General features: G+C 42.8%; 3 protein-coding genes across 24 annotated transcripts in view; 1 reads left to right on the top strand and 2 right to left on the bottom strand.

Annotated features, from left to right (window-relative positions):
• The window catches only part of LOC126070179 (interferon-inducible GTPase 1-like), a 186387-nt gene that overhangs the window by 84164 nt on the left and 84422 nt on the right, over positions 1 to 17801 (bottom strand). For 2 of the 11 annotated variants that reach the window (XM_049874110.1, XM_049874117.1), the window contains exons 1-3: positions 7618 to 10324; positions 3040 to 3117; positions 380 to 849 (exon numbers count right to left, since the gene is read on the bottom strand). The exons of 2 other annotated variants lie outside the window; for them this stretch is intronic. Coding sequence is in view for 2 of the 9 variants with exons in the window: in XM_049874121.1 (XP_049730078.1) it covers positions 3040 to 3117; positions 7618 to 8683 (1144 nt within the window). In the remaining 7 variants the exon portion in view is untranslated. 7 more of the 11 variants (XR_007516158.1, XM_049874121.1, XR_007516157.1 and 4 more) reach the window with 6 other exon arrangements.
• IRGM (immunity related GTPase M) overlaps positions 1 to 17801 on the top strand; it is a 145244-nt gene that overhangs the window by 48745 nt on the left and 78698 nt on the right. For 4 of the 12 annotated variants that reach the window (XR_007516161.1, XM_049874134.1, XM_049874140.1 and 1 more), the window contains one exon: positions 15040 to 15177. The exons of the other annotated variants lie outside the window; for them this stretch is intronic. The gene's annotated coding sequence lies outside the window, so the exon portion shown is untranslated. The remainder of the gene's footprint in view (positions 1 to 15039; positions 15178 to 17801) is intronic. 12 annotated transcript variants of the gene reach the window in all.
• The window catches only part of LOC126070178 (interferon-inducible GTPase 1-like), a 96203-nt gene that overhangs the window by 31554 nt on the left and 46848 nt on the right, over positions 1 to 17801 (bottom strand). The gene's annotated exons all lie outside the window — the stretch shown is intronic.

The following is a 17801-nucleotide window of genomic DNA, read 5'->3' as shown; positions in this document are numbered from 1 at the left end:
GTGTTCCAGGCACTGAGAATGGCCAGTGCAAAGGCCCTGAGGTGGAAAAAGGCTTGTCTTGGGAAGGAAACTAATACGGAAGAAATGAGGAATCTAACACATTGAACTCCTAACTTCTGCAGTCTCTGGGTTTGATGCGTTATGGGTAGCTACTCATTTATCTCAACAGCTATTTGAAGTATATATTACCTCTGTTTCATAGGTGAAGGAATGAGGTTCAAGGAAGTTAAGAAACTGGCTGCACAGCTAGTAGAAGGCAGAGTCAGAGTTCCACCACGGGGCCTGATTCCAAAGATGGCGCTCTTTCTATCGCATCACATTTAAGGACAGAGTCATCGCAGAAGTATATTTAAAAATAAGTAAACAAATAAGTACCTACAGCAAACTCTTTCCCACATCCTCAAAGATCTGGGGTCCACCATTTTATTCTGGGTAGTTTCTCATCTCCCCCTTGATGTGATCTCCCTCTTTAATTGGAGCAGAAATGTCTCTTTTCCCACCAGAATCTTTCCCCAAGGATTTATAAGGCAATGTTCAAACAACTCCATCACCTTAGACCTGAGCATAATGTTCATTTGCACCAGATGCCCGAATAGAGTGGAGATGAGCCAGGAATGTGCTGCCTTTAGACTGGCATGGCCATGTGACAACCCCTTCCAAAGTTAAAGGCATCAGGAACAGCATTTTCTCTGCCACGGTAGTTCTGCATGTCCGTCCTGAAAATGTGGGCAGCCTGAAATCTCATTTGCTATTCCCTGCTGGTATTACTGATGCTGACGTTTTGCTTCTGACTTTGTTGTGGGCAGGTGACAGATGAGCAGATTCAAAACTTGAAACAGGGCAGTCATTCTGTAGCAAAGCAGAAAACACAAGAAATTTTTCCTTAAAACAAGACTAGAGGACTTATGCTTACATCTTTATCATATGGACTTGGGAAATACCTAGTATGGTGGCATAATAATGACTGAAATCACGAGGGAGGCCTATCCCCTCGCATAAATTCTGCAAATACTCGGAAAGTTAGTTTTTTCTGTTAAAGTATTGCAAGCTCATCTGATAGGTTCTTCCCGTTTGGCTTCTTGATATTCCTGAAATTAACTTTTAGTGCTTATAGTAATTAATTTAACTGACATTTTTGAAAAGAATAAAAAAGCAAGTTCTGCTTAACATAAAATACTGATTTTTTTTTTAGGGGAAGGACTTGCATGGAAGTGGGGGAGAGCTTGCATGAGGGAAGAGGAAGCGGCAAGGGGTGGTGACATTCCTCAATAACATAGTCCCTACAAAGGAAGAGACAGGGGTGGTGACATTCCTCAATAAGATGGTCCCTACATAGTTAAACATTAAGCTAAAAATATAGTCTCCAGAGGTGGTCCTGACCTGGCTTTTAAATGTTAACAGGGACGGATAAGAGATAAGAAAGGTATAAAACCCTAAGAAAAGGACTACAGGGGCTCAGATTCTTTCTCTACCTGAGTAGCCCGCTTGACGCTCCCTAGTCAAGTGTACTTTTACTACTAACCCTCTGTTAACTAATAAACCTCTGCTCAGGTGGCGCTATTTGTCTCAGTGTTTGAGTTCTTTCCTACACTGAAGACAAGAACCGAGGCCATTCTCCAGTAACAAATTAAGGAAAAGAAATTTGGCCAGCTGGTTTTTTTTTTAAAACATACACAAATCTGAAAGTTCTTCAAATGTTTACGTGTAAAGTTCTCTAAGATTACTGAAAAAAAATAATAATTTCACACCCTTACGTCCTAGAGGATTTAAAATTTTAATGATCCGTCTCAAAAAAAATTGAAAGGAATATTTAAAAAGAAATTTTGCTAACAGCTGCAGGAAAATTAAAGGAAGATTTAAAAAGAAATTTTGGTAACAGCTGCAGCAAAATTTTTCTTCTCTGTGGAAGAATGAAATTCAACTTTATGCAGTAAATAAGGTGAAAAGAAGCTGATACAAGTCTATCAGCTAAAATTGTTGGAAAGGGTTAAAAATTCTCAAGATCAAATACATGAGGAAAAGCCAGTCTATTAAAACATTTAACTACTGTGAGATTCTCCCAGGCCCTTCCCCACTCCCTCCAGAAGTAGTAACCACCTCCCCCCACAAAAAAACCCGTTGCCCTCTAGCTGATTCCGACTCATACCGACCTATAGGACAGAGTAGAACTGCCCCATAGAGTTTCCAAGGAGCACATGGTGGATTTGAACTGCCAACCATTTGGTTAGCAGCTGTAGCTCTTAACCACTATGCCACCAGGGTTTCCAGAATTAGTAAAGAAGGTCTCAAAGTAAATGAATATGTAATTGTAGAAGAACTCACGTTATTATAAGAACCACCTTTGTATTTCCTGAAGTTTGTGTGGTCAAACTTACAAGTGGAATGTTTTATTACTGCAGGTCTTGGACAAAATTTTATGAAACAAACCTGCATTTAGTCAAAGTGGACCTGAAATCAATGTTTTTCTGGCCACTTCAGGAATAATTTTCATATATCTTCCTATCACAGAATCCTCCCTTTTATCTAGATGTTTGGCTCCTTCCACACATACCGTGGGCGGAGGGGCCCTTCCATCTCCAAAGCTAAAATGGAAATAGAATGCAAAGTGATCTATTCTTGACCAGGCACCACACCTATCAGCAGAATGCTTGTTTTTTACATTTCGCTGAAAACGGCTTGTACTGTCCCACTTTCTGCATTTTTCAAACAGTCCCAGTATTAACACCTCTTCCTAAGAAATCTCACCCCAGTTGTTTTGGAAAAATGAATTCAACTTGTTTGACACACTGTGTGATACACAGCAAGCAAGCCCCCTTCTCCTTAGCTCTTCAGCCTGTCCTGGGCAGGAAAATAGAACTATAGCAATACTGGGGATGATTTTTAGACTGAGTAATCTGTCATGGGGGAAGCTTGAGGAAAATCCCAGGTCGGTCCTCAAACTATAGGGTGCCCTTCACCTGGGGATTCCCGAATCCACTTAATAGGACCTACAGGAGTTAAAGTTGAGATAACACAAGGGAGAGTCAGTGTATCTCCTACTTGTAAAGTCGAGGTGCCTCCTGACTGGAGAATTGTAGGAGCCTGGCTTGACTCTTTTTTGGTCGAGGCAGGCCTGACCTGGAATAGAAAAAGAATAAGGATCAGAGCCATGTTTGAATCTTTGAGAATCTATATTTTAGGCCTTGAACTGGGGTGCAGGTACATGAGGATTCCTTAGTCTTTTTGCAGGAGGCGGGGCCGCTTTCACTCTAGTGTGATGCACCATGCAGTTACTCAGGCCAGTTTCAGAGAGGAATGAGCAGTCAGAAGGGCCTCATATGGCCCCATCCAGATGGGGGCCAGTTGATCTTCTGGATGTTGATTTTAACAGGAGCCGATCTCCTGGCTTGAACCTATGAAGAGGCATATCAGAGGGGAAGGACAAACGAGAAGAGGCGTATTTGTTAATGGTACTTATAACTGCTCCTAAGGATTGGACCCAACCTCTCTTCTCAACTTCTGTCATGACGAGGTAGAGAAAGTTGACCATTTCAGGAATGGTTTCCCATATATAAGTTCATGAGGACTGAACTTAAGTCTGCTCTGAGGGGCCACCCGAATCCTAAGCAGGGCTATTGGTAATACTTGTAACCAAGTGGAGTGGGTTTCTTGGCAAAGTTTAGCAACAGCCTTTTTCAAAATATGGTTCACCTTTTTGGTCTTTCCAGTAGATCGTGGTCTCCATGCTGAGTGCAGTTTCCAGGTGATGTCTAAGGCCTTACTAATTTCTTGATTTACCTGGGCCACAAAGGTTCCCCCGTTGTCGTTCTGAATTGAGAGTGGCAAGCCAAATCGGGGAAAAATCTCTTTAAGTAGCGCCTTAGTCACTTCTCGAGCTCGTTCAGTCTGGCAAGGAAAACCTCTACCCACCCAGACTGCGTGTCTACAAAAACCAGTAAATACCTGAAGTTTCCAGGTGCTCGAGGCATCACGGTAAAATCTACTTGCCAATCTTCTCCCATGCTCTTTCCTCGGTGCTGGATTCCTGGCTTTGCTGGGTGGGGTACTCTCTTTGGATTGTTTTTAGCACATAGCAGACTTCTTTTAGTGACCTCACATACTGTCTTAAGAATCTTTGGTCCCGCAACTATTTGTTGAATCCTTTCGAGGCTTGCATCTCTTCCACAGTGCATGTTTTCATGTAGAATTGATATTATGTTGTATACTTGGTCTTCTGGTAATAATATTTTTCCTTTAGAATTAGTCAGGCAACTAAAGCCTGTCGAAGATTGAAACTCCCACTCCTTCGCTCTATCTAAATCTTGAGGGGTATATGTTGGCTGGGGGAGTTCATTGAGGTTTAAATGGGGGATCAGGGCTAGCTCTTGTCCTGCCTTTCTCCATTCTTGTAAGGCAGCCTTTTTTGCTTCTATGTCAGCTTTTCAATTTCCAGTGGCCTCAAGGGATTGCCCCTTTTGATGCCCTGGACAATACACCACTGCCACCTGAAGGGGATTGTGAACGGCTTCTAAAAGCTCAAGGATCTCAGGCACATTTTTTATTTCTCTATCAGCAGGTGTCAGGAGTCCTCTCTCCTTCCAAAAGGCCCCGTGGGAATGTAAAAGTAAATGAGCATACCTGCTGTCCATGTAAAGGTCACTCACTTCCCTTTTCTCAGATGGAGATCCCGACTGAGAGCTACAAGCTCAGCTTTCTGGGCCAAAGTTCCGTTAGGCAGCCTCCAAGATATTTGTCAGGGTTACCACTGCATATCCTGCTGCTCGACATCCTTCATGTATGAAGTACTTCCATCTGTGAATATTTCAACATCAGAATCCTGTAGCGTGACATCAGACAGGTCAGGCCTACTTGAATAGACTTCAATGACCTACCTCTACACAGTCGTGCATTGGCGGGTCCTCAGATATTGGCAGCAAGGTAGCGGGGTTCAGGGAGGAGATAGCTTTTAAAATAACATTACCATGATCTGAAAGGATGGCCTGATACCGTCCCATGTGGCATGCCATAAGCCAGAACCCACCTTTTTTCCTAAGAGAGGACGAACTGTATGTGGGGTATTTACAGTCACTTTTTGGCCAAATGTGAACTTTTCAGCTTCCAGGAGCAAGTCGCAGGTTGCAGCCGCCGTCTGTGAACACGGTGGCCATCCCCTAGCCACAGTGTCCAATTGCTTTGAGAAGTATGCCACAGGGCACCGGGTCGGGCCCAAAGTCTGAGTCAGAACTCCCACAGCAATCCCCTTCCTCTCATGCACAAACAGTTCCAAAGGCTTTTGCAAATCAGGCAATCCCAACGGTGGGGCCGTCATCAACTTATATTAAATTTTTCCAAAGGCTTGCTGACACTCTTTAGTCCATACTAAAGCTCCCCTTTCTTCTCTTTTTAAGGCTTCATAAAGGGGTTTCGCCAAAACTCTAAACCCAGGAATCCAGATTCTATAAAACCCAGCCATTCCCAGGAACCCTCTTAGTCACTTTGAGACAGGGACTGCCACCCGCTTGATTGCCTCCATTTGATCTGGAAGGAGGTCTTGCTGTCCTTGAGAAATCTGGAATCCCAGATATTTAACTTGTGGGAGAGAAATTTGGGCCTTTTTCTCGGATACCTGGTACCCGCACTCTGCCAAGTGATTTAAAACTGAGACGGTATTCTGATCAGAGTCTTCAGTTTCACTAGCCACCAGGATATCGTCGACATATTGTAAAACCAGACCTCGGTTCGGTTTTAACAATCTTAAATCCCTTGCCAAAATTTCTCCAAAAATAGTGGGAGAATTTCTAAATCCCTGGACTAGAACTTGCCATGCAAGATGTCGTTTCGCCCCAGTAGCTGTATCAGTCCATTCAAAAGCAAATAATTGCTGAGAGTCAGGATGTAATGGGATGAAAAAGAATGCATCTTTTAAATCTAGCACTGAAAACCATTTACATTGGCTGGGTATGGTGACAAGGAGAGTGTAGGGATTTGGGACTGCTGCTGGGTGTATATCTTCTACTATTTGGTTAATTTTCCCCCAGATTCTGTACAGATTGGTATTCCTTTGTTCCTGGTTTCACTACCGGCAAGGTGGGGGTATTGTAGGGAGACTTACAATATCTTTAAAGGTTAGTCATTATGTACTGATGCATCAAGGGTGTCATGCCTTCCAAAGCTTCTTTACGAAGTGAGTACTGTTTCTGGTTGACAACTGGGGCTCCGGGCTTTAAAGTACTCTTTACTGGTTTGCCTGACTTTGCTTGCTTAGGCCCTTTGGAAGCCCAGACTTCCGGGTTCACTCTCACTCGTATATAAAGAGGGATTTCTCCAGTGGGTATTGTTTTTTCATTAAGGAAGGCCACCTGGAAAGCACATGCAACCTCTGGGGGAAACTGAATTAAAAGTCAGGAGGGCCCAAAGGATATCTGAGCCCCAAGCTTTGACAAAATATCCCTCCCTAAAAGGGAGACCGGACATTTGGGCATGTATAAGAATTCATGGTACAAGAGTTCATTTCCAGCTTCATAGCTAACAGGTTGTAGGAAGGGGCAAGTATTCAATCTTCCAGTAATGCCGACCATTAGTGCGGTCCTTGGGCTAAGGGGCGATTCAGCTGTGTTTAATACCGAGAAAGTTGCTCCAGTGTCCAAGATAAAGTCTATGGGGCGTCCTCCCACCTTAAGGGTCACCCAGTGCTCACGGTGGGAGATGGCCAATGGAGATATCCACCCCAGGCCCCATTACTCCAACTCATCTCCAAGGGATGGTCCTTCCTAGTAATCCTGCAAGGCGGCTGGCAGCCGCGGTTTCTTTGGGTCGTCGGGACACTCAGTTTCCAATGCCCATGCTTTTTGCAATATACGCACTGGTCTGACCCCAAAGGGGGTCTTGGTCTATGTTCTGGCCTTAGCCCCCTTCTAGTCCCCTTCTCTTTCTCAGAATTTAGAAGTGACAGTGCAGCAGCCAGCAAATCAGCCTTCTGTTTCATTTTTTGTTTCTTCTTTTGTTCGGCTGTCTGGTCTCTGTTATTATATACTTTGAAAGCAATTTCAAGCAGCTGTCCTATAGGCAGGCCCAAACCTCTTTCTAGCTTCTGTAACTTTTTACATATGTCTGGGGCACTTAGGGAAATAAATGTCATATTCAGAAGTCAGGAATTTTCTGGGGTCTCAGGGTCCATATCCATATATTGCCAGAAAGCATTTGTCACCCTCTTCAAAAAGGTAGAAGGGTCCTCTTTTTCTCTTTGTATTATTTCTCTTAATTTTTGCAAATTCTTAGGTTTAGGCACCCCATTCTTTAAACCCACAATAGGACAATCCCAATATAGCTGAAGTCGACCTCGCCCATCAGCACTATTATGATCCCATCCCGGATCTCGGATAGGGACAGCTTCCACCCCTGGGGGCCTTGATCAAAGTCTAAATCAGGTAGTCTGTCTGCCTCTTTTGTGCCTGTTCTAACACCATCCGACTCTCTTCTGCAGTAAGGAGGGTAGTTAGTAAAGTCTGTATATCTGTCCAAGTAGGGTGGTGAGTTGAGAACACAGAAAGAAGAAGTTCAGTCATGCTATTAGAGTCACTCCATATGGTGGGGTGTGATTTTTCCAATTATATAAGAGATGGAAAATGGAGTATATACCCGTATCGGCCTCAGGAGACGGTCTGCTCATCCACCCCTGCTGGTGCCTCTGGAAGGGGATGTTGCCCTGCCTGGTGTTCAGGGGCTCCCTCACTGAAAACCGTACCCTGCCGAGCACAAGAAGGGGAAACCATACTTGAAGCCACGTCTCCACCACCCATCTCTTCCATGTCTCCCCTTCTGCTCCCCTTGGTGGACTAGTACTAGAGTCTGGTTCTGGCCCCGGTGGGGAAGTATGCATTCTCCTCATCCGACACTGTCCTCCAGCAGCAGCATCACTGCCACCATAAGGAGGAGGAGGAGCCACCACCAGAACCAGAGCCCACCCCTCCAGCAAGGGCTCCTCGCTGGAAGAATCAGGAAGCACTTTTGGCTTCTCTTTGCCTTGAAAAAGAACTTGGTTAGAAGGGTGCATATTCTGATATAGTGACATAAAACCTTGAACATAGGGGACTTCGTCCCATTTCTTTTCTCTTCTACAAAACAGGTCCAATCGAAAAATTGTATTAAATTTAATGACCCAAACCCAGGCCAAGCTTCCGACTTGCCAATTTATGTTGTGGCCAAACACTATTGCATAGAAAATCATCATCTTTTTAGTTATTGGGGCATAACTATAGCACTTCCAACTGGTCAGAATGCATCTCAAGGGGGACTCTACTGATATGGAGGATCCCCCTCCCATCCCTGGTCCCCAGTGTAGTTTCTCAATTGTGATGGAAGGCCTGGCCCTTCTGCTTTCTGCTCGAATGCAATCTGTGGCCCAATCTACTTGAAATTCCATCTCTGCTGTTATCAACTTAATTTCAGTTAAAATGCCCCTGATACCGTTTTTTGGTCCCCAATTCTCACTGAGACACTTTTCCAACAACACCTGAGCTTGATATTCTACTGAATATTTATGAAACCAGTCGTCACCCTCCAAAAACCGGGACCAAAAGTATTCACGGGTTTGGGAAAAGGTCTTATACAGATTGGGGCTGACACGGTGATGGAGACGGTGCAGTACCTCCAGTGTCTCAGTTGGGCACTCTCTGTCAGTCAACTTCAAGTGAGGCTCCCACATTCACACATATACATACACACGTGCACAACTCCTTGGCCCACCTCACAGTCACGCTCAGCAATCTCAACCTCCTAGACAATCCCTAGAATGGCAGAGGTAATCTTGACAGCCGTAGCGACCTCAATCTCCCAGATAATCCTTAGAATGACAGAGGTAATCTTGATAGCCTTAAGCTCATTCACACACCCGGAAACCAGAACCAAGACTCTAGAGCCACCAAGAGTCCCTTATGTGAACCTACTCACAGGTTCAGTCATCCCATGCAGCACTGGCTTCAGAAACCAAGAGTGGAAGCCCCCTCTGGGCTTGCTCTATCTGCCGTGGCCCTGAGTGCAACAGGGAGAGGATTCACGGACTCGCCCCATGGGTTTTTCCTTAGCCAATCTTGTGCCTTGCATACCTTCTTTCTGCATGGTTAGGGACAGGCGGTGCCATGGGGAGAATAAGGACTGGGCAATGTTTCCCTTCTGAGGTAAAAAAAAAAAAAAAAACCAACAGCCGCTTAAGGGTTAATTGGCCGATCCCAGCCCGGCCCAGGGCCTCCATGTCTCAAGCAGCAAAGGCCCCAACCCCACGTTGGACACCAGAATTTGTTACCACAGTTCGCTGATTGGAGCTGCCTGCCACAAGCCAATCCTGAGACAGGAGGAGGTAAGCAGCAAGAGGGCTTTATTGAACACTGTGTTCAAGAGACAGAGGGGGCAAAATTTCTCCCAGGTTCTGTCTGCCCCAAGAAGGCTACAAGACAGTTTTATAGGAAGAGGGTCAGGGTTTAGAGATTTCCAGGAATGTTGATTCTTCTTTGAGGGGGACATAATGATGAAGTGACCTATTGACGTCTTGCAGGCCTCTTTACGCCATCCCGGTTTTGGTCACAAGATAGGTCTGGGTTTTGCTGGATTATCTCGGGTCCTGATAGTATCGCTCCTTGTTTTTGTCACCTCGGAGAGAAACATGGTTTAATCAACAACAAAAGATCTTGATTACGTTGTTTTTCTACAATGGAATTTGTTTTTCTACAAAGGAACAATGGTCAGACAGATTCCAGAGCAAAGAATCAACGTTTTCAAAGACTAAAGATTTTAATCACAGCTTATACAGCGAAACTGGAAAATATATTCTCTCTTATTCTAATACTAAAACACTACAGAAAATGTATTTTCTCTACTTCAGGTTTACTTGGGGAGTGGGGCATTAAGAGCAGTGACAACTAAGGTCAGAATGAGTAAGTCTCCAGGCAAAACATTTCTTCCTGTCAGCACCAGGCCTCAACACAGACACATCACTCCTCTACCCAAATGGCAAATCGCAGGACTGTGATGATTTGAATGTGTGGAGCTGAAAGATAAGAAGGTCCGCTTAGAGAAAATGCTCATAGCAACCAACCAACCTCATTCACCCAAAATAGTGAACAGTTGGTGTCTTTGCTCAGAACCAAAAGGGTCTGCCAGACATGCAGCATGACATGACCAAGTTCCCTCTTCTCTCCCCTGCCTCCCTCCCTTCTTGTGCAAAGCCAGCGCCAAACTGGGATGAGGAGCTACAACCAGAGTCTGTTTTACTGGACATTTGTTTTTAAAATGTTTATACGTGAGAGATACCAATGTGCATTAAAAAGGTACCAAGGAAAAAACTCTGGAAGCATCTACGTCGAAAAAGCACCTAGAAGGGTACCATAAAACCATAGACATATTAATTGGCAAATTTGCTTAATGAATGAACAAATGAATGAATGATGAACATTTAGCAAATTGCAAATATTTTGCTGATAAAACCTCTAAAAGAGGATTACAGCTCAGTACGTATTTGACCTTTTTGTTTAGAAAGGATAAAACGTCTTAAAATGCTAGCAAGCATCAGAGGCAATGTATTAGACAATAGCAGCAGTCCACCCAAAATTTAAGATTTCTGCCTTTATCCTGTCAGCTTCCTCTTACTGCACCATTGATTTTACTACCTAGATGTCCTAGTCCCGTTGTTCAAATCACTGGGTAGACCATCAGGACAGCTACACCCCCAGACTGAATTGAAAAGCTACCCAGCTGACTATGTAAATAGCTATGACTAGGACACTCACAGGTATTCCCATCTAAAGGGAGAAGGAGTGAGGCTGGCAACACATATTCTTCTTCACACAAGGCTCCTCAGCACTTGAAAGCTGAGAAAGGCACACAGTAGAGAGCATGGAAGTGACAACTCTCTGAGCTTTTGTCCCAGGAGGAAAATAGGTAAAGTATAAGAATCAAGTGTGTTGCCATCACCCGCCATGGCCCCTACTCACAGCCTACCAGGAGCCTTTGAGAGAAAGATCACTCATCCTCGTCCATCCCCCTCTCATCGTAAGAGGCTATATTTGTAAAATGCAAAGGTAAAGAACCATATTTTTTAAACAACAAAACTTAAATCAGAAACCCTTCTTTTAAGTAGCAACTTCTTCTAACAAGGCCACGTAACCTAAAAACATAACCTGTTGTTGTCGAGTCGATTCCGACTCATAGCGACCCTAGAAGACAGAGTAAAACTGCTCCACAGGGTTTCCAAGGAGCAAAGGAGCAGCTGGTGGATTTGAACTGCCAACCTTTTGGTTAGCCTCCAAACATTTAATCACTGGGCCACTAGGGCTCCAACAAGGCCGTGTAGAAATAATTATTTGATTAGTTCCAGAATACAAATATTACCAATAAATAATTTGCTGGTGCGGATGAGAAGTGATTACTTCAGGGAATGCAAAATGATGTTGCTACTTTGGAAGACAATTTGGTATTTTCTTACAAAGTTAAACCTATTCTTTTACCGTATAACCCAGGAATCCCATTCCTGAGTATTTATCTAAGATAAGGAAAAACATATACCCACATAAAGAGCTGTATGTGAATATTCACAGCAGCTTTAATTTGTAATCGCCAAAAACTAGAAACAACCTAAATGTCCTTTAACTGGTGAATGAAATAAAAAATTCTGGTACATCCATATAACGGATTACTATTCAGCAACAAAAAACAATAACCCACAAACTACACAAACTACAGGCAACAGTGCAGATGAATCTCAAAAGCGTTATGCTAAGTGAAAGAAGTCAGGCACAAAATGCTACATACCGTGTGATTGCATTTTTATGAGATCCAAGAAAAGGCAAAACTTTAAAATTATAAGGGCAGAAATCATCAGATCAGTTGTTGCCAGTGGCTGAGAGTAAGAAAATGGACTGACTACAAAGAAGCAAAAGGGAACTTTTAGGGGTGATGGAAATATTCTATATATCTTGATTGTGGTGGTGGTTTACCACTTACTGAAACTCATCAAACTGAACTTCCCCAAAATGGTAACTATTGCTGTAAGTACATTATATCTAAACTTTTTTAAAAAAGATGATTACAAAGTATTATGGATAGAGGTGGTATGGAGTAGGAGTTAAGAATATAGGCTCTAGAGCTAGAATGTCTGGGTTTAAATCTTGGCTCAACCACTTATTAGCTGTGAGACCTTGAGACACTTAACCTCTCTACACCTCCATTCTCTCACCTGTAAAGCAGGGATAATAATAGTATATACCTCACAGAGTTGCTGGAAGTAATAAATGAGTTAACAGAGGTAAACACTTAGAACAGAACCTACTCTATAAGCATTCAATAAATATGAGCTGTTATGCGGGCATGTCTTGGAGATATTGTGGGTTCGATTCCAGATCACCACAATAAAGTGAATATCGCAATAAAGCGAGTCATATAATTTTTTTTGTTTCCCAGTGCGTATAAAAGTTATATTCATATTATACTGTGGTCTACTAAGTGTGCTATAGCATTATGTTTAAAAAATGTACATACCTTAATTAAAAAAATTCTTTATTGCTAAAATATGCTAACCGTCATCTGAGCCTCAGCAAGTCGTAACCCTTTTGCTGGTAGAGGGCGTCGACTGGATGTTGATGGCTGTTTACTGCTCATGTGGTACTTGCTGAAGGCTGGGGTCGCTGTGGCAATTTCCTAAAATAAGACAACAATGAAGTTTGCCACATTGATTGACCCTTCATGAAAGATTTCTCTGTAGCATGTGATGCTGGTTGATAGCATGTTACCCACAGTAGAACTTCTTTCAAAATTGGAGGCAATCCTCTCAAAACGTGTCACTGCTTTTTCAACTAAGTTTATGTAATATTCTAAATCCTTTGTTGTCATTTCAACAATGTCCACAGCATCTTCACCAAGAGTAGATTCCACCTCAAGGAACCACTTCTTTGCTCATTCCATAAGGAGCGACTCCCCATTCATTAAAATGTTATCATGAGATTGCAGCAATCAGTCACATCTTCAGGCTTCACTCTAGCTCTCTTGCTATTTCCACCCCATCTGCAGTTACTTCCTCCACTGAAGTCTTGAAATCCTCCAAGTCATCCATGAGGGTTGGAATCAACTTCTTCCAAACTCCTGTTAATGTTGATCTTTTGACCTCCTCCCGTGAATCACGAATGGCATCTAGAACGGTGAATCCTTTCCAGAAAGTTTTCAATTCACTTTGCCCAGATCCATCAGAGGAATCACTATCTATGGCAGCTATAGCTTTATGAAATGTATTCCTTAGATAATCAGACTCGAAAGTCAAAATCAGTCCTTGATCCATGGGCTGCAGAATAGATGTTGTGTTAACAGGCAGGCAGACAACAGAGATCTTGGGTAACCAGGTGCATTCTCAATGAGCAGTAATATTTTGAAAGAAATTGCTTTTTTCTTTTTTTTCTGAGCAGTTGGTCTCAACAGTGGACTTAAAATATTCAGTAAACCATGTTGTAAACAGATGTGCTGTCATCCAGGCTTTATTTTTCCCCTTACAGAGCACAGGCAGAGTAAATTTAGCATAACTCTTATGGGCCCTAGGCTTTTTAGAATGGTAAACGAACATTGGCTTCAACTTAAAGTCACCAGCTGCACTGGCTCCTAACAAGAGAATCAGCTTGGCCTTTGAAGCTTTGAAGCCAGACATTGACTTCTCCTCTCTAGCTAAGAAAGTCCTAGAAGGCGTCTTCTTTCAATATACGGCTGTTCTGCCTACATTGAAAACCTGTTGTTCAGTGCAGACACCTTCGTCAATTATCTCAGCGAGGCCTCATGGGTGACAACGTGCCGCAGCCTCTACATCAGCACCTGCAGCTTCACCGTGCACCTTCGTGTTATGGCGACGGCTTCTTTCCTTAAACCTCATGAACCAACCTCTGCTAACTTCAAACTTTTCTTCTGCAGCTTCCTTGCCTCTCTCAGCCTTCACAGAATTGAAGAGAGTTAGGGCCTTGCTAAGGGAATGTTGTGGCTGCTTTGATCTTCTATCCGGACCACTAAACTTTCCCCGTATCAGCAATAAGCCTGTTTTGTTTTCTTATCATTCGTGTGTTCACCGAAGTAGCACTTTTAATTTCCTTCAATAACGCTTCCTTTGCATTCACAAGTTGGCTGACTCTTTGGTGTCAGAGGCCTAGCCTTTGGTCTGCCTTGGCTTTCGACATGCCTTCCTCACTAAGCTTGATCATTTCTAGCTTTTGATTTAAAGTGAGAGATATTCGACTTTTCCTTTCACTTGAGCACTTAGAGGCCATTGCAGGGTTATTAATTGCCTAATTTCAATACTGTCATGTCTCAGGGAATAGGGAGGAGGAGAGATGGGGGAACAACTAGTCAGTGGATTGGTCAGAACACACACAATATTTATCGATTAAGTTCACTGTCTTCTGTGGGCATGGCTCATTGTGCCCCAAAACAATTACAACGGTAACATCCAAGATCACCGATCATGGATCACCGTAACAGGTATACTCGTAATGGAAAAGTTTGAAATATTGAGAGAATTACCAAAATGTGACACAGAGACACGAACTGAGCACATGCTGTTGAAAAATTGACACCAACAGGCTTGCTCGATGCAGAGTTGCCACAAACCTTCAATGTGTAAAAAACGCGGTATCTGCAAAGCACAAAAAAACAAGGTATGCCTGTAGCTATATGATTATGTAACACGTACATACACATGTCTGTGTATATATATGCACAGAAAAGAGTGGAAGGATGTTCACTATGTGAATGGTGGGAAGAATTATTGCCTTTACAACAAGCAAAAAAAAAAACTTTTTTTTTCTGAAAAAGTAATGGAAGAAAGGACACTGGACTGGGAGGTCAGAGTCCTGGGTTTCAGCTGTACTTAATTATATGACCTCAGGGGAGTCACCTTCATCTCTAGAAAAGGAGGGGATGGGACAGATAGGGATTCCTTTGTCTCTAAAAGGGGATGGCTTTCTAAGACTTATGGTCAGAATAGGCAAGCTATCCTCTTTATTTTGTTTCACTTTTCTTTATTTATTCTCTGTCTACCAGGCACTGTGGACAGAAACAGAGATGAAAACACCTGCGTCCCTGCCCTCATGGGACTATGATAGAGGCTGTTCAAAGAAACAGACTAGTAGTGCCCAATGAGACAATTCTCCAGCATGATGAGGGGCACACAGAAGAGAGGTATGTAACTGGGTTTGGGGGAGTCAGAAAAAGCCTCCAGGAGGAGAACACAGGTGGAGTCCTGAATGAGTGAAAAAAAAAAAAGATTGGCAATGGCATTGCAACCAAAGGGAGGAAGGAATGTACCAAAGCAAAGGGTGTGAAAATAGCACTTGGTTGAGGAATGGGAACAGAAAGAAAGAGAAATAGAGAGAGGTCACTTTTTGTTTGTTTTGTTTTTATAATTTTTATTGTGCTTTAAGTGAAAGTTTACAAATTAAGTCAGTCTCTCACACAAAAACTTACATATACCTTGCTACATACTCCGAGTTGCTCTCCCCTTAATGAGACAGCCCACTCCCTCCCTCCACTGGGAGAAAGGTTACTTTGACTGGAGAGTGGAAATGAAGGAGGAAAAGGCCAGCACTGGGGGTGGGGAGGAAGGCTGGTGAGCAGGAGGGAAATGATGACCACTTAGACTGCTGATGGTCTCCAGAAAGCATATGGGGCCGTGTATGTTTTATTCTTGTGCAAAACCCTATATATGCTGCTAATAAGCCTGTTAAATACTAGTCTAAGATGTACTTCATTGAATTTACAAATATAAGATAAACTAACAAAAATATTATGAACAAAAATGTCAGTTCAGTCTCGGGGGACATCTAGGTCAATTGGCATAACATAGTTCATAAAGAAAATGTTCTACATCCTATTTTGGTGAGTAGCATCTGGCATCTTGAAAGCATGCAAGTGGCCATCTAAGATACATCTATGGGTCCCATCTTGTCCTGAGCAAAGGAGAATGAAGAAAACCAAAGACATAAGGAAAATATTAGTCTGAAGGACTAAAGGACCACATGAACCGCAGCCAGCCTGAGCCCAGAACTAGATGGTGCCCGGCTACCACCACTGACAGCTCTAACAGGGATCACAAGGGAGGGTCCCGGACAGAGCAGAAGAAAAATGGAGAACAAAATTCAAACTCACAAAAAAAAAGACCAGACTTACTGGTCTGACAGAAACTGGAGGAACTCCTGAGTCTACAGCCCCTGACACCCTGCTTACTCTGAACTGAAGCCACTCCCAAAGTTCACCTTTCAGCCAAAGATGAGACAGGTGTATAAAACAAAGAGTAACACACATGAGGAATGTGCTTCTTAGTTCAATCACGTGTACAAGACCAAATGGGCAACACTTGCCCAAAAGCAAAGATGAGAAGGTAGGAAGGGACAGAAAAACTGGACGAATGGACATGGGGAATTTGGCATGTAAAAGGAAAGAGGAAGAGTGCCAACACATTGCAAAGATTGCAATCAATGTCACAAAAACAATTTCTGTATACATTTTTGAATGAGAAACTAATTTGTGATGTAAACTTTCACCTAAAGCTTTAAAAGAAAAGTTCGCTTCCATTTTCCATGGTTAGTTGTACACACTTATTCATTTATTAAATATTTATTGTCTGTTGTGTATATTCTGGGAGCTGGAGATACAGCAATCCCCAAGGTAGACCAGGTCTCTCCACAGAACTTACATTCTAGTAGAGGGCAGAGAGAAAGGAGCTAGACATTAAACAAATGAACAACCAAAGCAACTAAGAGAACTGGACCAGCTTTTCTTCTGCCCAAGACCCATCAAAATCCTCCTACCCTCAGAAGAAGGAGAGAGGCCTTGTGATACAGTGACTGAGAGCTTTGCACTTGGGAATCAGACGGACCTTTGGTCAAATTCTGGCTCTCCCACCTACCGCCAAACTGGCTTTGGGTAAGTCCCTTCCCTGAGCTTTCATTTCCTTACCTGAAAACTGCAACAACATCACCACGTTCCTATGGTGGTAGGGTGGATTTGAGGAGGCAACCAATCAATCCTCAGTTGTCAAGTATACAGAAAATACTCAGCAAATGGTCCTTTTTATTTCATTTTTGTTTAATTTTTATTTTCCACCTTTAGGATAGCCCATGATCTCCCACTATCCAGATAAAAATACTCACAGGCTAGAAAATAGGGGGAGCATGGTATAAAGGTATAGAAAAGACCTGTTTAACATTACGAATTCACATTTCAATGAATTCACAACTGTTTCCTTCTAAAGCTGTCCTACTTGGAATTAACATTCCTTTAGGATTTCACAAACTGGTAACATCTGTCTACATTACATGACCCGGTAACTTAAATAAAAACTATCACCTAAAATAGGGAGCCAGCCCCAATCTGTCCTAGGATTCCTTGCTCTGATTCTCTGACTAACACTGAGCCGTTTAAAGATCAGAGATAGCACAGAGAATTGATAAGTAGTCTGAACACAAGCTGTGGAGCAGAGGGCCTGAGCCCACTGTGATTGACCGTTAACTGAAAGCAGAATTTTTTGAAACAGAATAACCAAGGGGGAAGGAGCTTTCTAACTGGCTGTGCCTTTGACTAATCATGTCTTCCAGTAGAAAAGAGGCATAACAATTAGTACATTTCTCAAGCAAGAAAGAAAAGAGTGCTGGTTCCCTATAATCACGTACTCTGGAATGTTTTAACTGTCTTTTAATAATGTACATTTCTTACAAATGACTTCGGAACAACATTGGGTATTTAAAGATTTTGAAGCCAGAATATACAACACAAAAAGGAAATGTCTTTTCGATGATCTCAGACCT

This window comes from Elephas maximus, chromosome 2 (genome assembly GCF_024166365.1).
Source record: "Elephas maximus indicus isolate mEleMax1 chromosome 2, mEleMax1 primary haplotype, whole genome shotgun sequence".
NCBI classification, from domain to species: domain Eukaryota; kingdom Metazoa; phylum Chordata; class Mammalia; order Proboscidea; family Elephantidae; genus Elephas; species Elephas maximus.
This window is presented reverse-complemented; position numbering and strand designations above follow the sequence as displayed.